General features: G+C 35.1%; 2 protein-coding genes across 12 annotated transcripts; both read right to left on the bottom strand.

The window, feature by feature from the left end:
* Window positions 1–383: 383 nt before the first annotated feature.
* On the bottom strand, window positions 384–15,589 carry pimr80 (Pim proto-oncogene, serine/threonine kinase, related 80). 9 transcript variants are annotated; one of them, XM_073931691.1, is made up of 11 exons: window positions 15,238–15,589; window positions 8,983–9,007; window positions 5,381–5,509; window positions 5,170–5,249; window positions 2,424–2,687; window positions 2,029–2,123; window positions 1,894–1,944; window positions 1,444–1,819; window positions 1,148–1,324; window positions 842–930; window positions 384–688 (listed from the first exon to the last, which is right to left on the bottom strand). In XM_073931691.1, exons 5-11 carry the CDS (start codon window positions 2,671–2,673, stop codon window positions 677–679), a joined length of 1,050 nt encoding a protein of 349 aa, XP_073787792.1. In that variant the 5' UTR covers window positions 2,674–2,687; window positions 5,170–5,249; window positions 5,381–5,509; window positions 8,983–9,007; window positions 15,238–15,589; the 3' UTR covers window positions 384–676. The 9 variants fall into 9 exon arrangements, 8 of the variants coding, with proteins under 8 accessions (XP_073787792.1, XP_073787791.1, XP_073787789.1 ...); XM_073931690.1 differs by having other exon boundaries at window positions 5,381–5,512; XM_073931688.1 differs by lacking the exon at window positions 8,983–9,007.
* Window positions 15,590–17,816: 2,227 nt separating this feature from the next.
* Window positions 17,817–25,048, bottom strand: pimr76 (Pim proto-oncogene, serine/threonine kinase, related 76). 3 transcript variants are annotated; one of them, XM_073931683.1, is made up of 9 exons: window positions 23,465–25,048; window positions 22,607–22,870; window positions 22,213–22,307; window positions 22,078–22,128; window positions 21,622–21,997; window positions 21,326–21,502; window positions 21,019–21,107; window positions 20,411–20,868; window positions 17,817–19,498 (listed from the first exon to the last, which is right to left on the bottom strand). In XM_073931683.1, exons 1-8 carry the CDS (start codon window positions 23,655–23,657, stop codon window positions 20,857–20,859), a joined length of 1,257 nt encoding a protein of 418 aa, XP_073787784.1. In that variant the 5' UTR covers window positions 23,658–25,048; the 3' UTR covers window positions 17,817–19,498; window positions 20,411–20,856. The 3 variants fall into 3 exon arrangements, with proteins under 3 accessions (XP_073787784.1, XP_073787785.1, XP_073787786.1); XM_073931684.1 differs by lacking the exon at window positions 17,817–19,498 and having other exon boundaries at window positions 20,592–20,868; window positions 21,326–21,552; XM_073931685.1 differs by lacking the exons at window positions 17,817–19,498; window positions 20,411–20,868; window positions 21,019–21,107 and having other exon boundaries at window positions 21,152–21,552.
* Window positions 25,049–25,197: the final 149 nt, after the last annotated feature.

Raw genomic sequence — 25,197 nt, forward strand, 5'->3', positions numbered from 1 at the left:
TGGTCCCCGAGAGGAAAATGACCCCGAAGTTATTGTAGAAGAATAAAAAATACAGTCTGTACAGTATAAACATCATTATATATATCCTCTTAAAGAGATATGTTCAAGTCTCTGTGTGTGTATGTGTGTGTGTGTGTGAGAGTGTCTGCACAGTCCTCTACCCACTTTTTACTACATTGTGCTGTAATTACTAAATTTGTTCACAATTTCCCAAAACCTTGCTCAGTTACAGTCACATCAGTTTATAAGTGTGTGTGTGAGTGTGTATGTGTTTAGTTGTCCTGGTACTTAAGTGTTCGAGTAATTTGTTTAAGTGTTTCATTCACTGCTGTCTGCTTTTTCAGCATCTTGGCTGATTTGATGTATTTTTTATGAAAACAGGACTGGTGCGACAAAGTATATTTTATTCATGTTTTTATTTACAAATGTTTTTATTGTTGGGGCTGTGCCCTCTTCTCAGGATCTTTTGTGTCTTTTCCAGGATCTTTTCTTGAGGCCTGATCTTTTTTTTCTGGATCTTCTGTTGTTGCTGTGACCTTTTTTCTGGGATTCTTTGTTGCTGCTGTGTCCTTTTTTAAGCTCTACTGTTGAATCTGTACTTTTTTAGCATCAGGAACTGTGGTGCTCAGTAGTGCAAATAATCTTTCCCATCCATTTGCACTACATTCCTTATTGCTTATTCCTTGACCTGAAACATTCAGACACACACCAAATCAAGGTTATTGATTCAGATTCGTCACAATAAACAAAAACCATAAAATGTACAATAAAAAAAACATTTTTTCAAATGAAAGGAGAATCTATTTTTCAAATCATTAGAAGTTGATCTACAGTTCAGTACCTTAAACCATTGATGGAGAATGATTTCTTCCAGAGGAATCCGCTGGCTTGGGTTTTCCTGCAGGAGAGCTTGAATCAAGTCACAGCATTCTGTGCAGAACGACGGTGGGAAGAAGTGAGAGAAACACATTATCAACTTCAACTTTACATCTGCTGTCATTTTATTCATCTATAAGATCTGACTCTACTCTCCTTTAGAATCAGAACATTGTCACCATTATCCAATATCCAACTCTTAGTTTAATCCATGATTTTGTATGATTTAAACTACAACTGCTCGTCTATGATGTGATGAATGACATCTTACCTTCTGACAATCCAGGCTCAGTCCAGTTTCCATCATCGATCCTCTGCGTGTCCGTGACTTCAGGAAATCGTTGACACAGCAGCAGGAATAACAGAACTCCTAAAGACCATACAGTGGATGGTTCTGCATGGTATTCGTCGTCTAGGTAGTACTCCGGTGGGAAGTACTCCTTTGTGCCTGAAGGAACAAGATTTGGTCTCAGCATGAAACACTAAAGCATGTTTTCTCTGTAACATGAAAATACATGATTGGTCAAATTGACAGTCCAGACTACAGGTGTTAAGTTTAATACATACCACAGAAACTGTCATAGCCAGATTCCTGGAGAAGAGCTCCACAGCCAAAGTCAATTAGCTTGACCTCCAGCGTGTCAGTGTTGACCAGCAGGTTCTCCAGCTTTATGTCCCGGTGGAATACCCCACGTCTGCAGCACATGAGACCGGCCGTTGTTGCCTGCTCCATGATCTTTTGAGCCTGGCGTTCAGTGATGGAGCCGAGAGACATTATGAAGTCCAACAGATCTATACATGGTGAAGGTCGTTCCAGGATCATGATGTAACGATCCTGCTGGTCCTGCCAGTCCAGTAGCTCAATGATCTCTGGAACCTTGCCGCCTCTATGAGCCAGTATCAACAGGCCGATCTCTAATGGAAGGGGCTCAGGATGACCAGCCTAGAAGAAAGATTAGTTAGGCGATGTTGCTTCCCCAAATATACTGTTGTCAGTGCCTTTACACGTTTACTTACGATGTTGATGTATTTCATGTTCGATGGCTTTCTGGCAATTTTTACTGCCACCTGTTCAACAAAACAACACTTCTGTTATAATCACATCAAATGCACTAAAAAGTGAACATAATATATGTTAAAGGGATTGTTCACCTCAAGGCCATCCTCCAAGCGCTTGCCTTCATAGACGCTGCCAAATCCTCCCTCTCCAATCTCCTTGCCGAGTTCATACTGGTCCAGAATGTCACCTGTTAAAAGATGAATAATTGCAGCTGATGTGAAATGTCAAGCACTGACAGACACGTGTGTAATGTTTGAGGTGGAATAGACATATACCTATATTCAATAATTCAATACATCGTGAAAATGAACCTGCACAATACTGATATGGTGGACACTTCAAAATACAGCAAACAGTGATTGAAACTTTTAGAGTGCTTTTAAAAATATATATTTATATTTACAGAACTTATTGTAATGTACTCTACTTCATACTGAAGAGGATCATGAGAGAAGGCCACACATTCTCAAATGACCACTAGATTTACCTTCAGAACTCTTCTTGTGAATCTGATCAGGAGTCTGGTCCTCCTCACTAGAGCTGCTGCTGGACTTCTGGACTTTACAGGAGAGCAGCTTTTCTGGACTGTCAGTCCTTCTCCTCTTTCTCTCACTTTCCTCAGCAACATCAGTGGACTGAAGGCTGGTGATGGATATCGGAGGTGTACGAGGATGGAAATTGTTCACATAAGAGCTGTGACAACTTCGTTTTCTCTTTTGGCCACTGAGAAAAGTCATCCACTGGTTGTCATCTGTATTTAGAGATGTAACACATGCATTAATGATAATGATAATGGCTTATAAAATTGATTTGTATTTTGATGTAAAGTGTAAAGACACACTTCATCTTAGAGATCAGAAACAGTCATGAATTGGGTTTCTTATAGTGAATGCTCATAATTTGCCCTCAACAAATCTGAATCATACACATTTTATGCCCATTATTGAGTCCATTGAATATTGATATTTATACCATTTTTATATTTCAGCGATATTATTAATAATCTGCAATTATTTAAATGATTTATGTACAATACAGATTGTTGTAAGGATTTCTCTTTTAGTGTATAAAATATGAGAAACTTTGATTACCAAATTGGTTCTACTTAGATTTGTGTTAAAAACCTAAAACAAGTTAAAAAGTTATTTTTTATATTGTATGTGTTCAGTTTTTAGTTATTTTACTCTCAAAATCATTCCTCATAAATCTGCAGACTTTTTAAACAAAATTCTCAGCAGAAATAGCAAAACAGAATCTGTCTGGGCCGATATGTACATGTACAGAGATCTAGTGAACACAAAGCATGGTCAGATTGACAAACAGTGACTGGATTTACCCTCAGCGTAAAGGGAGAGCGGCTTTTCAAAACTCTCCCACCTCCTCTTCTTTCTCACTTGTATCTCAATCTCCTCACCAACACCAACAGGTGAATGGTTCTCAGCCACATTGGCGCTGGATATCGGAGGTGTACGAGTATGTAAATCATACACTTGAGTGTCTTGAGAACAACGCTTTCTTTTCAATGCCATAATAACAGAATTCACTAGGAACACTACTATTACCAACTGCAATGAGAAGACGCAATGAGGAGATTCTGAACTGTCTTCTACTTTTAATCCTGCGTTCTACTGTTTCTATGACAGCGCATTCCGGAACACATGTTTACATTCAAAATCCCAGCACCATATTGGACAAGCTATCTAAACTAGATATATAATAGACAGACAGTTAGATACAAGCTTTAATCTTTAATCTTTCACTTCTCAATAATAAGGAACAGTATTTTCACCACAAATATCTACATAAATACAAGAAATAAACTTGTAAATACAACATCAAACTGATTCTGAAATATTATTGTCCAGAAACTAAATAAAACACTGTCATTTTAAGATTAGATAATCTCAAGTAATTTTGATTTAACTGAAGAAAATTATATTAAATGTTGTAATTGCTAACAGAACAAACTCAAAATAACATTATTAGGCCTACATTTAGTCATGTGACATATGTGTAAAGTAAAACATAAAACTAAGACTAACATTATTATCCAGTAACAAAATGAAACAAAGTAATTTTAAGCTTATTGATATACAGTAGATTTTAGCTGAAAATAAGTTAGATTTATATTTATATATGAGCAATTCCAGTGTTATGGATGTGACATTTGCAGCAAAAACTCAAAACATAAATTCACATAGAAAATATTTGTTTAACACTTCATTAAACTGTTTCCAGAACAACTGACCACAGAGTTATGGGATCAGAAAAATATCGTTCTGTATACGTTTTAAACTTTAAATGAAAATACTTTGTAGAAATTCTTTGAATTTAACTGCACGACCTAAAATAAGTAATGATCATCAAAATGATAAGAGTTGGCTCTCTATAAAACAAAAATGACTGATTTTATTTTATGTAATATTTTTGCCTTTATGAGGAAAAATGTTGTTATGGATGTGACCGATGTGAAATTGCCACTTGTGTGACTTTGGTAAATCAAATATAATTGTTTGAAAAAGCTGACAGAGACATTTTTTAACATTTTTTAAGTTCTGTAAAATACTTGCTTAAAAAAAAAAAAAAAAAAGAAACGGGTTCTGTATTTTGGTGAAAACTTAATTTTTTTCATGGCAAGGTTGACATTTGCATGGAATTGCTAAGATATGTTATATGTATAAGCATTAAGACTATATTTAGAGTCATCTTTGTTGGAGAGAAGAATTAATATCAATCAAGTAACGTTTATATGTGAATTATGTATAGCTATCACTATTTTCTATTATTGTTGGAAACACTCACATCTTATTACAGTAACTCGATGTTTTTCCTGCAAAGACAAGTAGGAGGGAGGTGACCACCTCTATCAAATTTTGTACAACCTCCACCTTTTAACAAAAATCAGGCAGGCGATCACTACTGACAGACCCTAAGTAATGCTCAAGTGCTGGTCATGTATTTAATTACATTTAATGTTAACAGTTTAAAATAAGATCATGTTTTGATAAGATTCCAGCAATAATACAAAATGTGTTTATTTCCAGTAGCAAACATTTCATCATGACTACTAAATGAATAATGCCTGAATAGTGTCATGTGCTCATTCAAAACTTTTAATCAAGCATTGTCAACTGTAGTCACCAAGCAGTGTTTAAAATAGTTTGTTTGCATTTATGTCTTTAAAATGTTTTGTGTATGAAATATTTGACCTCTCAGATGAGTGTCACTTTTACCTCAGGCCAGGCCCGTGCAGAGACTTTCGTCTTTTCCTCTCCGTCTTTCAAGCTGGATGGCTTGATAACCTCCTCAACCCCTGTTGTAAGTAGAAGGTGGGAGAGCTGTGTGAGAGCTCAAATGTATTAAAATAAAATACTATATATAATAAAATATTTTGAAAATACTACAAAATGCTAATAAAAGGGAGCATGAAATGTCTTCACAAACCTTCTATCAATAGGCCTATTTGATCAATCCCTCCACCATTAAACTGGCTTAGTGTAGTAAACCATGTTTGACAGCAACAGCGTTTCTCTGAGCAAGTTTAAGTCAGCTTCTCTGTCGACTCATTCACGTCTACTAAACATAAAACATGTAACTTTTGTTTCTCTTTGATTTTAGTCTAGATTTTACACACATTTTATATAGAAAGTATTGTCTTGAAGATGATCCCTTTAATGCTGTAAAAATCATTCACAGCACATAATGAGTTGGAATATGATACTATATCTCTTGATTGCTACCATCTCTAAAAGTCTTATATTTCAACATTTTTGCAGTTGAAATTTTCAATACTGAATGTAAAATCATGATTTCTGAAAACTACTTAAATCTCTAGTTTTAGTCATTTCTATATTTCTTTGCAATTGTACTCTTCAACACACAGTATAAAACATACTGTACTGTACATGAAGTATACAAGAAGACATTTACAATAGGGGAGTACAGGGCACAAAGTAACGTGGGGTTAAGTATAACACAGAGTTTTAAGGTATTTGCTCAGGCTTGATCATGGCATTCTTCCGAGGTTTTCACCACAGTGTCAGCAGATGTCTTCCTGGCAATTATTGAATAAGTTCGGTGAAATATGGATGAGAAACACAAGAGAAACCATTTTTTATTATAGTCAATATTTTTTAATTTAAAATAATCTGTGAAAGTATGAACGTGAAATCTTGTATTGTTGTGATCACCGTCTTCTAGGCTAAAAGATAAAACCATTTTGAAAGATGTAAGAAACACACAGTGACTGCTAGCCAGTTTTGAGGAAAACATGACACAGCGGGGTTAGTTGTAACAGGGTGTTAAAATTAAGCCACACACTGTTGAACACCAATTAAACTAACACAATATTTTTTAATTTTGAGAACTTTTTTTAATAAAATGATTTTTAATCGATTTTTTTTTTTGACAAAAATATTTTGTAGGGTCCAGCCAGTTGGTCCAATGACGGTATCCAATGGTGGATGAAGGTTCACTGCATGTTCGGTCTTTCCAGTGCACAATGTTGATTTATATTAAACTTAACTCATATCTGACTCCAATTTTAGTATGAGGTGGTTTAGAATATTAATATGTTTATCCTCGTTTTATCTGACTCCAATTATAAAACATTGAGAAGGTTATTTTGTTTCCGTTCACATTAATTTAGATTATGATTGAATATTCTCTTCGGTTCATCATTTTATGTTATTCTCGTTCATTGGGATCTCTATAACATCCTGAATCTTGTACCGGCCGAGTATATAATTTCTTAAGCACAAGCATGTCAGTCTTGGTCACTAAACAGTGGCGATTGACCGCTATCCTAAAAAGGCAGAACCCTACTTACTCAGATTAGGATATTTTTTATGCGGTCCCCATAGATCTGCTACCTCCTAAATCAGACAGAGCTATTTAGTCATATAACGATCATTACTATAGAATTAAGCAGACCAGTCGTACTTAAACTAGTAGTAACTTTGAATAATCACTATACTATCTAAATAGTATTAAAAGTTTATCGGGTGAAGGACTATCCCCTTAGATATCCTTTTACAGCCTAAGTTTACATGAATAAATGCCAATTTGTTAGTCGGAGCTCTAGAGACATCGTGTAGCGTGCCGCAATGCTCCGTCTACCGTGTTCTAATCCGCTACTAACCTGAACAGGGGCTTGTGGTGCTATGAAATTACCACAATCTACTAAAGATAATAACACGAACTCTGTTTGAATCATTCAAAACATAACAATTTATTAGTCAGGTAAATGTATTATGCCAATTCAATCAGTCAATTCATAAACGATCAATACAAAACATCAAATTATCAAAGATAAATCCAAGATGAAAAAGATGCATTCCTGACTTTGAAATATACATAACATAGAACAAGCCATGTTATGGGCTGATCTGGTTAGGCAGAATCGCGCTGAGTTTTTCCTCAACCCTTACCTTAAATAATCCAAGAATTCCCTCAAGGAAGGGGGTGTGTGTAAAAAGTCACACCCTTCACAGTGGTTCAAAAGATGCCTGAAGTTATATATTTATTGTTTTGATTATGTCTATTTCTGAGAGGATGAGACCATTGTACCAATCGCACTGAGACATTTCAAATGATATCAAACATGATAGTTAAAGTCAGTTTGGTTAATCTAAAACATTCAAACATTGAAATGACCATATGCGTGAGTTGGGGGGATGAAGCTGAGTTTCAGCATACTCAGATGCAAATGCAGCAGGAACTGGTTTTTCCCGCATTCCCCTTGCTGAGTTGTGAAGTTACCAGTCTCTGTTTTCAGCTCATGTTTTGAATTGTCAAATATATCAGAATATTTGCAATATTTCAATTCTTACAATTTTATTGCTAATACTCCAAATAAAGGCATTGTATAATAATGGATAATAATCCAAATAAATTCAAATGTATTTATCCAATAAATAAGTAAACATACTGTGCTATGTAGAATAAAAATAAATTGAGCTAGGTACTGAGAAAATATAGCTGTTATTTAAAGTAAACTGGATTTAAATTGTGTGTAATCTGCCTTTTTAAGCATGTGTTACAACTAACCTTCTGTCTGTTATAACTTGCCCCGCAGGTGGGGTAAATAGTAACATTTTACTCCTGGCACTTTTGGCAACACTGCACTGAAACCATAGGTTCGTCGATCATAATTTCAGAGCTCATTTGTAGGAGAGGCTTGTGTTTTGTTTGTAAAAACAAATGGTTTGTCTAACCCCAATACTTTGTTTATTATTTGACCAAGTGTTACTTTGTGCTCCGCTCTGCCCTACTGTAATCCATCTAATTACATTGTTATAACAAGGCAAATACAATGTTGTTAATTAATAATTATAATGTAATGACATAATAATGATATCCAAACTAAAAGTTTGTAATTACATATGTACTGTGTATATTTATGTATAAATACACAAATACTGTACTTGAAATACACAAATAAACAATAATAAATGCAATAGCAATGTACAGTTGAAGTCAGAATTATTAGCCCCCCTGAATATTTTTCCCCAATTTCTGTGTGATGAAGAGAGATTTTTCTCAACCCATTTCTAAACATAATAGTTTTAATAACTTATCTATCTCTAATAACTGATTTATTTTATCTTTGCCATGATGACTGTAAATAATATTTGACTAGATATTTTTCAAGACACTTCTATACAGCTCAAAGTGACATTTAAAGGCTTAAATAGGCAGGTTAGGGTAATTAGGCAAGTTATTGTATAACAATGGTTTGTTCTGTAGACTATCTGGAAAAATATAGCTTAAAGGGGCTATTAATTTTGTCTTTAAAATGGTTTTTAAAAAATTAAGAACTGCTTTTATTCTAGCTGAAATAAAACAACTAAGACTTTCTCCTGAAATAAAAATAATCAGACATACTGTGAACATTTCCCTGCTCTGTTAAACATAATTTGAAGAATATTTAAAAAATAAAAATAATAATAAAAAAGGGGGGCTAATAATTCTGACTTCAACTGTAAGTACAAAGTAATGACATAGTAAGTTTGTAAGGACATGTGTACTGTACTGTGTATATTTACCTGTACAACTATAAATAACCAAATACTGTAAGAAAGAAACGTTTAGAAATATTATCTTGTATGTAACTACAAATGCTAATAATTCTAACATGCTAATGACATGCCAATCATGCTAGCATCATGCAATTCATATGCTAATCATGCTAATGACATGCTAATTTATACAGAAAACATAATGAGATGCCAATCATGCTAGCAACATGCTATTTATATTCTAATCATGCTAATGACATGCTAATTCATGCTAGAACTGTGTTAATAACATGCTAAGTCATGCTAGAATCATGTTAAAACATACAAATTCATTGTAGAATCATGTTAATGACATGCCAACTTATGCTACAATTATGCTAATTCATGCTGGAATTATTCTAACAACATGCTAATTTGTACTAGTATCATATTAGTAACATGCTAATCCATGCTAGAATCATGCTAAAGGGCTATGACCCCCCACCCCCCGTTTTAGCAGGGTGTTTTCACATCTCTACTTTGTAAAAAGTCAGAAAAGTGGGCGTGTCCAGTTTTGTTTGGGGGGGGGGGGGGGGGGGGGGGGTGTCGGAGGAAGGAAAAAGGGATGGTCCATAAATCTTTGCATAAAAATGGAAGTGTCAGTTTGGGCACGTGCTGATTTTCACTCAGGCAAAACATACACAGACGCAGAAGAGAAAGACAGTGACTGTTTTTACATGGACATCAGTAATCAAATTATTTGCCAAATTATTAAATAGTGGACTTTAACTGCAGTTTGGCTTCTTTCATTCAGGAATTTCCTTCATGCCCCTGGTGACAAACGAGATATTTCATTTGAGGAATTGCTGGAAGCATGTATTTTTCATGCAATGTTTGTTACCGCACAGCGAATGAGAGACAAAAAACCCTCCGCATTTCTCTGTAACTTAAATGCACTCAGTAGGTTGCGTCAGAAAGCCGCGTGTGTTATTCCTGTCACAAAATGCGATGGTAAGTTTGGTTGTGGTGCTTAAACATTTACACTCAGATGCGCAGCATTTACAGCAGATTTTTCTGTCCATAATATTGTAGTGATGTTAATGTACGGTAAACTTTATTGACTTAGAAATCATTTGACTAAGGTCTGTCTTAAAACTCTGGAAGAGTACTGCGGACAGATACAAACTAACTTTGCCTCTGAATAAACAAACAAAGACCACTAGTAGCTCACTTACCAAATCTGTAAAGACAGGATTATCAACACAAACTGGATCAGCGTCTTTATTAAAAGGAGATGAGCAGCAATTTCCAGATTTCACCATTTCCAGATGAGAAAAGCTCTCAGGGAAAAAAAAACACGTATTTCTGTCGCGCGTCGCGTGCACTGATCCACACGTGAGTCCAGCTGCGCTCTCATAGAGGGGAAATGAAAACAAAATCCTTACTGCAGCAAATTATATAAGCAACACTGACGACCCGTAACTCCAAACAATTCATGTTCTCCCGTTTAGCAACACAATGTAGCGTCTCTCTGCCATCTGAAAACTGTAACTGGTAAACAGTCTTAGAGGCTATCATGCATATTAATGAAGTTTCACTGCATACATAATAGAGCGCGCTGATTAGTTTGAACCAAGTCTTACTCATGAAAGAAGGCAGTGTTTTTAGCAGTGTGGGACACACATACGACTGTCAACAGCTCAGCTTGTGACCCTTTAATAACATGCTAATTCATGCTATAATTATGCTAATCCGTGCTAGAATCATGTTAATAACATGCTAAGTCATGCTAGAATCATGCTAATTCATGCTATAATTATGCTAATAACATGGTAATTCATGCTAGAATCATGCTAATAACATGCAAATCTATGCTAGAATCATGCTAATTCATGCTAGAATCATGTTAATAACATCCATCCTAGCTTTATGGTAAAATGCAAATTCATGCTAAAATTATGCTAAATACATGCTAATTTGTACTAGAATCATGCTAAGTGATGCTAGAATTATGCTAATAACATGCTAATTCATGCTAGAATCATGCTAAAACATGCTAAATCATGGTTGAATCACAATAATAACATGTTAAATCATGCTAGAATCATGCTAATAACTTGCTAGGTCATGCTAGAATCATCCTAATAACATGCTAGATCATGCTGGAAGTATGCTTTTAACATGCTTGATCATGCTAATAACATGCTAAGTCATGCTAGAATCATGCTAATAGCATGTTAATTTATGCTAGAATCATGCTAATAACAAGCTAATCCATGCTAGAACAATGGTAAGAACGTGATAATCCTAGCTAGAATCATATTAATAACATGCTAATCCACCCTAGATTCAGGATAATATCATGCTAATTCATGCTAGAATCATGCTAAAACATACTAATTTATACAAGAATCATGCTAACAACATGCTAATCAATGCTAGAATCATGCTAATAGCAAGCTAATCCATGCTAGAATCATGCTAATAACATGCTAATTTGTACTAAAATCATCCAAATCCATGTTAATCCATGCTTGAAGTATGCTACTTCATGCTAGAATGATGCTAATAACATGCTAATTCACACTGGAATCATGCTAACAACATGATAATCCTCTCTAGAACCATGTTAATAACATGGTAATCCATCCTAGATTCATGATAATAACATGCTAATTCATGCTAGAATCATGCTAAAACATGCTTAAATCATGCTAATAACATGCTAATCCATGCTATAATCATGCTAATAGCATGGTAATCCATGCTATAATCATGCTAATAACATGCTAATTTGTACTAAAATCATCCAAATAGCATGTTAATCCATGCTTGAAGTATGCTAATTCATGCTAGAATTATGCTAATAACATGATAATTGGTACTAGAATCATGAAAATAACAAGCTAATCCATGCAATAAACATACTAAAACATGCTAATTTACACTGGAATCATGCTAACATGAAAATTCTCGCTAGAATCATGTTAATAACATGGTAATCCATCCTAGATTCATGATAATAACATGCTAATTCATGCTAGAATCATGCTAAAACATGCTTGAATCATGCTAATAGCATGCTAATCCATGCTAGAATTATGCTAATAACATGCTTATTTGTACTAGAATCATGAAAATAACAAGCTAATCCATGCAATAATCATGCTAAAACCATGATAATTCACACTGGAATCATGCTAACAACATGATGATCCTCGCTAGAATCATGTTAATAACATGGTAATCCTTCCTAGATTCATGATAATAACATGCTAATTCATACAAGAATCATGCTAACCCATGCTCGAATCAAGCTAATTGCATGCTAATCCATGCTTAAATCATGCTAATAACATGCTAATTCGAACTAGAACCATGCTAACAAACAGTGTTATGCAAGTTACTTCCAAACTATCACATTACACATTACTTGTTACTGTTATTTTAAAGTAATCCTTTACCTTACAATATTACTGTCTCTGAATTGTAATATTTTACATTTTACTCTTATATTACTTTTTAGTTACTTTCACCTAAATAACTATACATTTAAAACTTTTAATTGTAAATTGACTAAATGAAGTGCAGAGCATTTTACATCCATTAGAAAGCAATATGATTTAGCATTATGACTGTGACCAATGCAGGCTATAACAATATAGTATATAATTGTTAACGCGAAGGCTCAAGACAATGCAAGAAAGGATGACGGTCAGAATCACAAATGATCTGAGGGTGCTTTCACACCTGTGAATCGATTCAGTTGTTCAAAAACAGACATTACAATTGTTATATTGTTGCTCTTTGCTCTTGGTGCGGTTCGCTTTAAAATTGCAAAGTTTCTAAACAGACCAAAAGAGCTAAAACAAGTCACATGTGAGTAAACTCTCCTCACATTGGTCAAAGTTTCATGGTTTATTTTGCAGATGAATGACCTCCCCCCCTACTCATAATTAATTCTCTCTTCATGTAGCCGTATGCCTTTTACATATCCATAAAACAATGTGATATAACCGGGCTCGGATTATATCGCTTTCTCACTACAATCGATCCGCTCCAGAGTTTTTTTCAATCGAGCCGAGACCACCTCATTTAAGCAATTTCAAAGCAATTGATCCGAGCGTGATTGCTGCATTCAAATATGCCAAATGAACAGCGCTAACTGGGCAAACGAGACAGGTTCCAAAACAAAAGTCTAGGTGTGAAAGCCCCCTCAGTCTTTTTAAAGTATGGGTGAGGTACAGTGATTATCTGGCAATATCTGTTAATAGCTTGGGTATATTGATATTAGACAAAACAAGCCTATATTTGCCATTACAAGATGCAGTTTGTTTTCTTTTTTTTATTGTTGCCAATATTTTATTGACTTTAAATTCAAGTGGTTCACTGCATAATGAAGTGAGCATGATGAACATAGCTTTCTCAATATAAAGTGCTATTAGAGGACCAACCCCTCAACCTGTCATTTTAGGCCATAGAAATGAACATATAGGCTAAAGCACTGCTTAAAAAGAAAACAGATAAAACAGAGATCTATATGCCTCTAAAAGTATTATATCCGTGTAGATAATGAACGTTCCATAAAGAATAAGATGACACACAGGCTGGCTCGACTGCTCTCCCTTTTACTTCGCTCTTTTAGATAACAACTACAACAACCAGGCATTTCCAGTACCAGTGTTGGGAGTAATGCGTTACAAAAGTAATGTATTACAGTAATGTATTACATTTTCTTGTAACGCAGTAGTTTAAGGCATTACTAATACATTTTCAGTAATATTTTGCTCGGTACATGTTCAGTAACGCGTGCGTTACAACACACTTTTCGCCCGCAAGACATTAACAAATAAAAAATACCACAGTTCTATTTTCTGTTCGTGGCTAGAGAATATATGCGCGTGCTGTCATTAATATCCCTTTGGCTATGGGACCTTTTTACTTTGAACGCGGAATGATTTCAGCTTCTGAGCTCAAGGTCCGGGGCTATTGGCTCAGCCAGGTTCGCAGTACGCGCAGCGGAAAATAGATAAAAATGGCATAAGACAGTGCATTCGCGAGACGGACGTTAGTGCATGGCGTTATTTCACTGACAAATGTCGTAAGCTCATTTATGTAATCAGGTGAAAGAACGTGCCGGTTTCCTCTGTGGACAAAACTCCTCGCGTTCACTCAACACTGGCTGGGCTGCTCACGTGCTAACGACCTGCTCTCGCTCCGTCAGATAATGCAGACTCACAATCTGTGCCTTGTGTTTCCTCTTCCTTTCGTTCTGTTGCTCTCCAGAGATCCTCCTATTTAATTGTTATCCCAAGAATTTTTATATGGTTTATATATTGCTACACTATTTACTTACAGGTTAAGATAAATTATATAATAAATACTAGTGTTTTTGAGTGTAATGTATACTGTCTATGTTTTAGGCTAGCATTTACAATGAATGCTTAAGCATACTGTCGTATTAAAGGGGTGGTCCACTACGATATTATATTTTAAACTTCAGTTGATGTGTAATGTAGCTGTGTGAACATAAACAGCATCTCTGAATGTAAAATATTCAAAGTTTAATGCAAAGGGAGACCTTGATTTGTACAGAGTTAGCTTAGCAACGCCTACAATTAACGAATTTTGGGGACTACAAAAAATACTTCCGCCCCCTGTGAGATCACAAAAGTTCGTTATTGCGCATCCCACACTGCGCAGGTAAAGGCCGTGGCCAGAGGCGCTGTAACGTTACTGCAGAGGGAGAAATGCCATCCTGCTGTTTCCACAGAGCTGTTCTGTTTCTGTTGTTGGGCTTCCAAATGACACGACCCAAACACAGAAATGCTTACAGTTCAATATTAATTATGTTCCAGAGAACTATAAAATACATAGCAAGCATGATTTGACAAAACACAGCTTCCAGAATCTCTCCCAGTTCAGTGCTGGATTCAGTTAAAATCTCCTCAAAGATGGAGCAAGGAGACGCTGTGAACTCTGAGTCATGACCTGTAAGTGTTTTTATTTGTTAAAATTGATCATGACATGTACAGTGTCTAACTTTAACGGTGTGTTGTAGCAAAGATGTAAACAACGGGAAATTATGGTAACCGCTAACGACTTAGCTAACGTTACAAATCCATATTTATCAAACGGCTGTAAACGGGCACACACACACATACACATACACGCACTCTTGGCCAGCACCTGCGTCTCTCTGTGTGAGACGGCAGAGTTTCTCTCTATAGGCAGCTATGCTATGCGTTTTACAACTCGGACAATAAAGTCGCAAAAGATATGTGAACGATTCATGTTACTTACACAGGCATATTCCGCATATGCATGAAAGACGTCCTGTAACGCGTTGATTTAAAAAAAATACAGCAATGATTTCCCAACTGGAGTGTAACATCAAAAACAAATCAATCCAGGCTCACAAAGGTCTCATCTCACATCTTGTGCTTTATTCTGTCACCACAGAAAATAACTTAATCCGAGCATGAGAGAAAAAGAACAATAAAAATCTCTCCCGCGCACATGCGCTTCTCGTGTTACAGATGCTTCATCGTATACACGCATAAACACACTAAAAGGCACAGAAACAGTTAAAGGAGCCGCATCCCATTTTCACTCGTTACAGACACGTGTTGACTGACTGACTGACTGACTGACTGTTTACACAAAACGCGCGTGCTTGTCAGGGCGTGACGTGAAGCCGATCGGCGTATCACAGCATATTATGATGATGACCAATCAGAGTCACTTGAGGGTGGGCCTTTTAGAGGAACTAGGAAATATGACAGTCGTTTTCATGTTAGCTGAGTAGCTGTGTATAATCAAAGTGAGATTTATGAAAAAATAACACGATTTCCTTCAAGTTAAACATGAGCACACATTGCTTTGCATCTTATTAACACAACCAAGCCTTAAAAATAACATTCTGAACCACCCCTTTAAGAATAGTGAACTCTTAAAATTAAATATAAAGTGTAGTTTTACTACAGTAAAGTGTGGTGAATTGTTGTACAATCTACCCCATATTGTAAAAAAAAACTACAGCACTGGATCATTTGTTTATATTACACTTGTTGTGTTACTATAGCAACTATAATATTACCACAACAGAGTAATTAAAGTACTTAATGACAATATGTGTGTTCAGGGGCCCTGTGGAACAGCTTCTTCTCAAAATGAAGATGATGGCAGGGAAAATGTCCTCCACAATCTCATCAACAATGTGGAAGACAACAGACACTAGTTCACTTTATTTTAGTTGCCATAAAAAAAATGTGATTGATAATGAGATTTATTTGAAGAGTGAAGAGTACAGTAGGCTATAATACCTTAGCAAGTGTTTCTATTAGTTACATTTCTGCTTGCGTATTTTTGTCTAAGTGCTTTTTATTTGAAATATCTCATCATATAACATATAGCCAACAATGTTATGGTTTATTAGATTAAAAATTATTTTCTGTCTATTTTAGTATTGTGGTTATTGTTAATAAATAGTGTACTAATATAATTCATATCAAAAAGCTTGAAAGGAAGAGGGAACACAAGACACAAATTGTGAGTTTGCATATAATCTCACTGAGAGAGCAGTGTACTGAGAGCAAGAAAACTTATGCGTGAGCAGTGCATATTTGAGAGATCGTGAGAATTTGAGCTGCATGATTTTGGCTAAAATGAGAATCACGATTTTTTTAGCTTAAAATAAAGATCTCGATTTTCTCACGATTCTGTAGATGTAAAATAAACATTAATATGAGTCTGCAATTATTATTGTTTTTTTTATTAAACTACTAGTAAAACAACTACTAGTTTCTATAAAGATTTCTATTCTACTTATAATAATTCTGATGTTGAATTATGTTTGAGCCATAGGCCTATGCTTGCAATCTGTCCTTGACAACATTATTAGACCATTTATTCACTGGTAAAATCAACATTATACAGACTAGAGTAGTTATACTGACACTGTAAACATTTATTTTCACAACTGTGAACACAACTGTGTGTTCGCTATAAAAGAAAAAACATATCAAATGCTTGTCGCAATCATAACTCTAAAATGAGATATGATTAAATGATGTGCACACTTTCGTTTTCATTTTCACTGCTAAGTGCTGTTCATATTTTGCGCGCGGCTCCCAAACAATCACTCTGTGCCACAAACTGATTATTATTAACAACTTTATTACCTGTTATCCACAGCCTATGCAGGTTCTGTTCACTAAAGTAGATGTGCGCATCTATCATTAAGTAAATGCCTCTAAATCATCATATTTACACACTTTTTCAGTTTCAGGCTTCTGCTCAATTTTATGTGGTGCTGCATTATTTAGTCGACTCTAATGTTGTGTTTCATTCTGGTCTTTTACATTGTCAACAGAGCAGTCCGGCGAAATGACAAAGATAGCTGATCCTGATTGGCTCTTATGCGTGCATTGGAAATGCTGATTGGCTCAAGGCAAGGCAAGTTTGATTATATTGCACATTTCATACACAGTGGCAATACAAAGTGCTTTACATAAACAAGAATAAAAGAAACAAGTAAAATAAAAATAAAAACAAATAATAAAATGAGTAAAAAAAAACATAAAAACAGGTAAAATGTGATATAAAAGAATGAAGAAGAAGAGAAAAAAACCTTATAGAGTTAAGCTAGAGTTCGACTTTATAGATAAACCTTTTTTTGCTTTCTAAATACTAAGCCTTAAAATGTTGAGAATTTATAAATAAAATGCCACAATGTAGATAAGTTGTCATTTAATAAGAATATGTGAATAACTCAGTTTTGACAAAAATGTCATATACAACCTTATAATTTCAAGGTGATGATATAAAAAATAGCTCTCTGCTCTTGCTGCTATTACACATGAGTTGCAAGTTTTTGATCAGTGTGTAGACTGGAGTATTATTCAATATTTTTGTCTCATACTGATTAACTATGTCAAAGTTTGTAATTAACTATAAAGAGCACCAGCAGATCCGCTACTGGCATTTGAAACAGTCAATGAAGTATTGAAGGTATCGCCACTAAAAGACCTTTTTATGTTGTTTGTCTTATTTTCCTGTCTTATTTTGACTTGCTCCTGAATCCACCCTTACCATCTGTCTCTTGTTTCTTTATATTTGATGTATAACTTCCATCCATACTCCAAGCATTGATCGACGTCTTCAGTATTCTTCAATTTTCTAGTCTCATCTTAAGCCTTGGCAAATAACTGAGAAAACAGCAATGTAGACTTCTTACAAAGAATTTTATCTAACCAGCCAGGTCAGAGGTCATGGAGAGCTTCTGAGTGGAGGATTAGAAACGACTGTTTCCTGAGTTATTTGCCTTTTTTATTTTTTGAAATTAATTTCTTTGTATGTAAGCTGCCAGTTTGGATGTATATTGTACCATTTTAAAGCAGTTTTAATGAGACTGCAGAGATTACACTCAGCCTTGGGTAAGGAGCTAAAAACAGATTGTACTTTAACCCTCTACTGCGCGCAATATGATCTATAAACAAAATTGACATTAAAATTGCTTGAATAGATTTTTTAAGGTAATTCCAACAGTGGGTCCAACTTACAAATGTCAAATTTAAAAATTTCCTTATAATTAATAATTTTGTTGTTTGAAATAATTTAATTGGTGTTGCAGTATTATAAGCTTTAACTTTATTAACTTATAAATGACACCTTATACATACTTTCCAGCAGCTGATATTCCAATAGCTTTCATTTATTATTTTTTTTGATTAATATTACTAAAAAGCTAATATTTTATTGTCATGTATATAACATACAGTAAAGATAAATATTTTCTCCAGTAAATATTATAACAAATAAATAACAAGTCTAGTATATCCAGATACATCAGAATAAAGTAGCTACTAGCTAACAATGTTTATAAATTACACTATACTTTACTACGCCTGTCTTATCTGCCTCAGAGCTAACTTACTCGAACTGTCTCCATCACTGCTCTTACCAAATGTCCAGTCTGCATCATTCTCATGGTCACTAAAACTCATAAAAAATTCTCATGGTCACTAAAAAATCTCATCCTCACTTTCATCTGCAGGAAGAGCCAGTTCTGTCCTTTTCTTCTTTCACTTATCATTGAACATGGTGGTGCTCCCTAATACACTGTTCCCTGTATTCATATCTCTTCAAAAGTAGTATTGCTATTAAAACTAGATTTTATCCATAATGCAAATGTCATTAACATACACCTAATCAACAATATATTACTAGCATTCATGTTGTTATTGTTGCAACTTAAAAGTTCACAGCTGACCTTGCTAGCTAGCTAACCCATTGCAATATTGCACGCTCCACTATTCCACAGTGTTGGCACTTGGAAACACATACATTTAAACGATTTACAGAAAACTTAATTGATAAAAAAAATTGAGTAGTGAATATGTCATCGTAACTTACTGGAGGTAATGTTACAGATTTCTTTGTTGATCTGACATGAGTTGATGCTTTGTCTTTATTGAAGTTTACATTTGCATTCAGCAACTACTCACAATGAACGCCAGTCTGCCAGAAATCACGCCACAGAAAAACACTGCATGTCATGTATCTTAACCAAAACACATCATTGGCTACACTAAGGTCTTCTCTTTCCAACTAAAACAATTCAATGTTGGTCTTAAAGAAACAGTGACAGGGGAATGAACACAAATATCATGTTGCCATATGGCAACACCATGCGGTAGAGGGTTAAGTGTGCGAAAAGCCTAGAAGCTGTCTGATGTTTGTATGCTTGAGATATTGAGATATCGTTTAGAATTGTTCACACACACACGCACGCATATATACACACACACACGGAAATTTTCTCAGTTTATTTCTTAAGTTAATCAGGTTATAACGCCTATATGTATGACACAGTTAATGATGTTACGTAAGAGTGTGATTGTTGATGTTTTGAGATTGTAAGCAGCATGGCCGACAAACTCTGTCCACTTTATTTTAGTTGAATCCCGTTGGTTCCGCGACACAGTCTTACATCTGTTAATTGTGTCTTGGATTTTAAAACTCAAAGGTCAAGTCTAGGTCATTCTCAGCGCTGGGTAAATCTAGCTTTTTCTTTCACACTGCTTATAATTTACAAAAACTGAGTGTTGAGGGAAAAACTGATCAAAGGTTAAAGGTCATTTAGGCCTTATGCGGTTTCAACACTTGTTCTGGAATGAACCAATTTTCTTTGCTTTTCCAGCAGAATGGCTAGTGTCTGTCCTCTAGTGGCCTCTGACTGATACTGTCTGAACTTACAGATATGTACAAGCCTCTGTGTGTGTGTGTGTGTGTGTGTGTGTGTTTGTGTGTGTGTGTGTGTGTGTGTGTGTGTGTGTGTGTGTGTGTGTGTGTGTGTGTGTGTGTGTGTGTGTGTGTGTGTGTGTGTGTGTGTGTGTGAGAGAGAGAGAGAGTGTCTGCACAATCCTCTTCTTACTTTTTTCTACATTGTGCTTTAATTACTAAATTTGTTTACATTTCCCAAAACTTTGCTCAGTTACAGTCACATCAGTTTATAAGTGTGTGTGAGAGTGTGTATGTGTTTAACTGTCCTGATGTTTAGGTGTTCAAGTGATGTGTTTAAGTGTTTCATTCACTGCTGTCTGCTTTTTCAGCATCTTGGCTGATTTGATGTATTTTTGATGAAAACAGGACTGGTGCGACAAAGTCTTTTTTATTCATGTTTTTATTTACAAATGTTTTCGTTGTTAAAGCTGTGCCCTCTTCTCAGGATCTTTTCTTGAGGCTTGGTCTTTTTTTCTGGATCTTCTGTTGTTGCTGTGACCTTTTTTAGGATTTTTTGTTGCTGCTGTGTCTTTTTTTAAGCTCTCCTGTTGAATCTGTAACTTTTAGCGTCAGGAACTGTGGTGCTCAGTAGTGCAAATAATCTTTCCCATCCATTTGCACTACATTCCTTATTTCTTATTCCTTGACCTGAAACATACAGACACACACCAAATCAAGGTTATTGATTCAGATTCGTCACAATAAACAAAACCATAAAATCCATCAAAAAAAAAACTTTTTCAAATGAAAGGAGAATCTATTTTCCAAATCATTAGAAGCTGATCTACAGTTCAGTACCTTAAACCATTGATGGAGAATGATTTCTTCCAGAGGAATCCGCTGGCTTGGGTTTTCCTGCAGGAGAGCTTGAATCAAGTCACAGCATTCTGTGCAGAACGATGGTGGGAAGAAATGAGAGAAACACATTATCAACTTCAACTTTACATCTGCTGTCATTTTATTCATCTATAAGATCTGACTCTACTCTCCTTTAGAATCAGAACATTGTCACCATTATCCAATATCCAACTCTTAGTTTTAATCCATCATTTTGTGTGATTTAAACTTCAACTGCTCGTCTATGATGTGATGAATGACGTCTTACCTTCTGACAATCCAGGCTCAGTCCAGTTTCCATCATCGATCCTCTGCGTGTCCGTGACTTCAGGAAATCGTTGACACAGCAGCAGGAATAACAGAACTCCTAAAGACCATACAGTGGATGGTTCTGCATGGTATTCTTCGTCCAGGTAGTACTCTGGTGGGAAGTACTCCTTTGTGCCTGAAGGAACAAGATTTGGTCTCAGCATGAAACACTAAAGCATGTTTTCTCTGTAACATGAAAATACATGATTGGTCAAATTGACAGTCCAGACTACAGGTGTTAAGTTTAATACATACCACAGAAACTGTCATAGCCAGATTCCTGGAGAAGAGCTCCACAGCCAAAGTCAATTAGCTTGACCTCCAGCGTGTCCGTGTTGACCAGCAGGTTCTCCAGCTTTATGTCTCTGTGAAATACCCCACGTCTGCAGCACATGAGACCGGCCGTTGTTGCCTGCTCCATGATCTTTTGAGCCTGGCGTTCAGTGATGGAGCCGAGAGACATTATGAAGGTTAACAGATCTACACAGGGTGAAGGTCGTTCCAGGATCATGATGTAACGATCCTGCTGGTCCTGCCAGTCCAGCAGCTCAATGATTTCTGGAACCTTGCCGCCTCTATGAGCCAGTATCAACAGGCCAATCTCTAAAGGAAGGGGCTCAGGATGACCAGCCTAGAAGAAAGATTAGTTAGGCGGTGTTGCTTCCCCAAATATACTGTTGTCAGTGCCTTTACACGTTTAAGTCTACTTACGATGTTGATGTATTTCATGTTCGGTGGCTTTCTGGCAATTTTTACTGCCACCTGTTCAACAAAACAACACTTCTGTTATAATCACATCAAGTGCACTAAAAAGTGAACATAATATATGATAAAGGAATTGTTCACCTCAAGGCCATCCTCCAAGCGCTTCCCTTCATAGACGCTGCCAAATCCTCCCTCTCCAATCTCCTTGCCGAGTTCATACTGGTCCAGAATGTCACCTGTTAAAAGATGAATAATTGCAGCTGATGTGAAATGTCAAGCACTGACAGACACGTGTGTAATGTTTGAGGTGGAATAGACATATGCCAATATTCAATAATTCAATACATCGTGAAAATGAACCTGCACAATACTGATATGGTGGACACTTCAAAATACAGTAAACAGTGATTGAAACTTTTAGAGTGCTTTTAAAAAATATATTTATATTTACAGAACTTAATGTAATGTACTCTACTTCATACTGAAGAGGATCATGAGAGAAGGCCACACATTCTCAAATGACCACTAGATTTACCTTCAGAACTCTTCTTGTGGATCTGAACAGGAGTCTGGTCCTCCTGACTAGAGCTGCTGCTGGACTTCTGGACTTTACAGGAGAGCTGCTTTTCAGAACTGTCAGTCCTTCTCCTCTTTCTCTCACTTTCCTCAGCAACATCAGTGGACTGAAGGCTGGTGATGGATATCGGAGGTGTACGAGGATGGAAATCGTTCACATGAGAGCTGTGACAACTTCGTTTTCTCTTTTGGCCACAGAGAAAAGTCATCCACTGGTTGTCATCTGTATTTAGAGATGTAAGACATGCATTAATGATAATGATAATGGCTTATAAAATTGATTTGTATTTTGATGTAAAGTGTAAAGACACACTTCATCTTAGAGATCAGAAACAGTCATGAATTGGATTTCTAATAGTGAATGCTCATAATTTGCCTTCAACAAATCTGATTCATACACATTTTATGTCCATTATTGAGTCCATTGAATATTGATATTTATACCATTTTTATATTTCAGTGATATTATTAATAATCTGCAATTATTTAAATGATTTATGTAATATACAGATTGTTGTAAAGTTTTCTCTTTTAGTGGATAAATTATGAGAAACTTTGATTACCAAACAATTGGTTCTACTTAGATTTGTTTTACAAACCTAAAACAAGTTATAAAGTTATTTTTTATTGTATGTGTTCGGTTTTTAGTTACTTTACTCTCAAAATCATTCCTCATAAATCTGCAGACTTTTTTAACAAAATTCTCAGCAGAAATAGCAAAACATGTCCACAGAATCTGTCTGGGCCGATATGTACATGTACAGAAATCTAGTGAACACAAAGCATGGTCAGGTTGACAAACAGTGACTGGATTTACCCTCAGCGTAAAGGGAGAGCGGCTTTTCAAAACTCTCCCACCTCCTCTTCTTTCTCACTTGTATCTCAATCTCCTCACCAACACCAACAGGTGAATGGTTCTCAGCCACATTGGCGCTGGATGTTGGAGGTGTACGAGTATGGAAATCATACACTTGAGTTCCTTGAGAACAACGCTTTCTTTTCAATGCCATAATAACAGAATTCACTGGGAACACTACTATTACCAACTGCAATGAGAAGACGCAATGAGGAGATTCTGAACTGTCTTCTACTTTTAATGCTGCGTTCTTCTGTTTCTATGACAGCGCATTCCAGAACACTTGTTTACATTCAAAATCCCAACACCATATTTGACAAGCTATCTAAACTAGATATATAATAGACAGACACACACATTCACACACACCTAGATGATTATAAATTAATCATTGTAAATATACTGATTTTTATTGTTTTTATTACTGTTTTATCCTAAAAATGTACAGTTTATTCTGATCTATTTTTGTATTGATTTGTATGAATAATCAATGTTGAGTAAAAATATAATATATTGAATATCAATGTGATATATTGAATAATATGATGTATTGTTGATATTTTATTTAATAGTTATATATAAATATAATCTTTTTTTTGGCTACTACTACTATTTACTGTGTGTACTGTTTTTTTTTTTTATTATATATGTATGTTACTTTTTATGTAAACTTTATAACTGCTTTGGCAATACATTTGTAACAATTGTCATGCCAATAAAGCAATTATTGAATTGAACTGAATTAATAGACAGACAGTTAGATACAATCTATAATCTTTAATCTTTCACTTCTCAATAATAAGGAACAGTATTTTGACCACAAATATCTAAATACATACAAGAAATAAACTTGTAAATACAACACCAACTGATTCTGAAACATTGTCCAGAAACTAAATAAAACAATGTCATTTTAAAATTTGATAGATTTTATCTCAAATAATTTTGCTTTAATTGAAGAAAATAATAATAAATGTTGTAATTGCTAACAGAACAAACTCAAAATAACATTATTAGGCCTACATTTAGTCATGTGACATATGTGTAAAGTAAAACATAAAACTAAGACTAACATTATTATCCAGTAACAAAATTAAACAAAGTAATTTTAAGCTTAATTATATACAGTAGATTTTAGCTGAAAAAAAGTTAGGTTTATATTTATATATGAGCAATTCCAGTGTTATGGATTTGACATTTGCAGTAAAAACTCAGAACATAAATTCACATAGAAAATATTTATATGTTTATTAATTATAAACATGTTTTGTACTTTAAATTAAAATACTTAGTAGACATTCTGTGAATTAAACTGCAAGACCCAAAAGAAGTAAAAATCATCAAAATGATAAGAGTTGGCTCTCTATAAAACAAAAATGATTAATTTTATTTTACGATATATTTTTTGCATTTAAGAGGAAAAAGTGTTGTTTTGGATGTGACCGATGTGAAATTACCACTTGTGTGACTTTGGTAAATCAAATATAATTGTTTAAAAAAGCTGACAGAGACATTTTTGAGCATTTTTAAAGTTCTGTAAAATACTTGCTTAGACAAAAAAACAAAAAAAAAAACAGAAACGGGTTCCGTATTTTGGTGAAAACTTAATTTATTTCATGCTAAGGTTGACATTTGCATTACAAGTGCTCTTATATTTCATATGTATAAGCATTAAGACTATGTTTAGTGTCATC

The sequence above is a fragment of the Danio rerio genome, chromosome 19 (assembly GCF_049306965.1).
Source record: "Danio rerio strain Tuebingen ecotype United States chromosome 19, GRCz12tu, whole genome shotgun sequence".
NCBI lineage: Eukaryota > Metazoa > Chordata > Actinopteri > Cypriniformes > Danionidae > Danio > Danio rerio.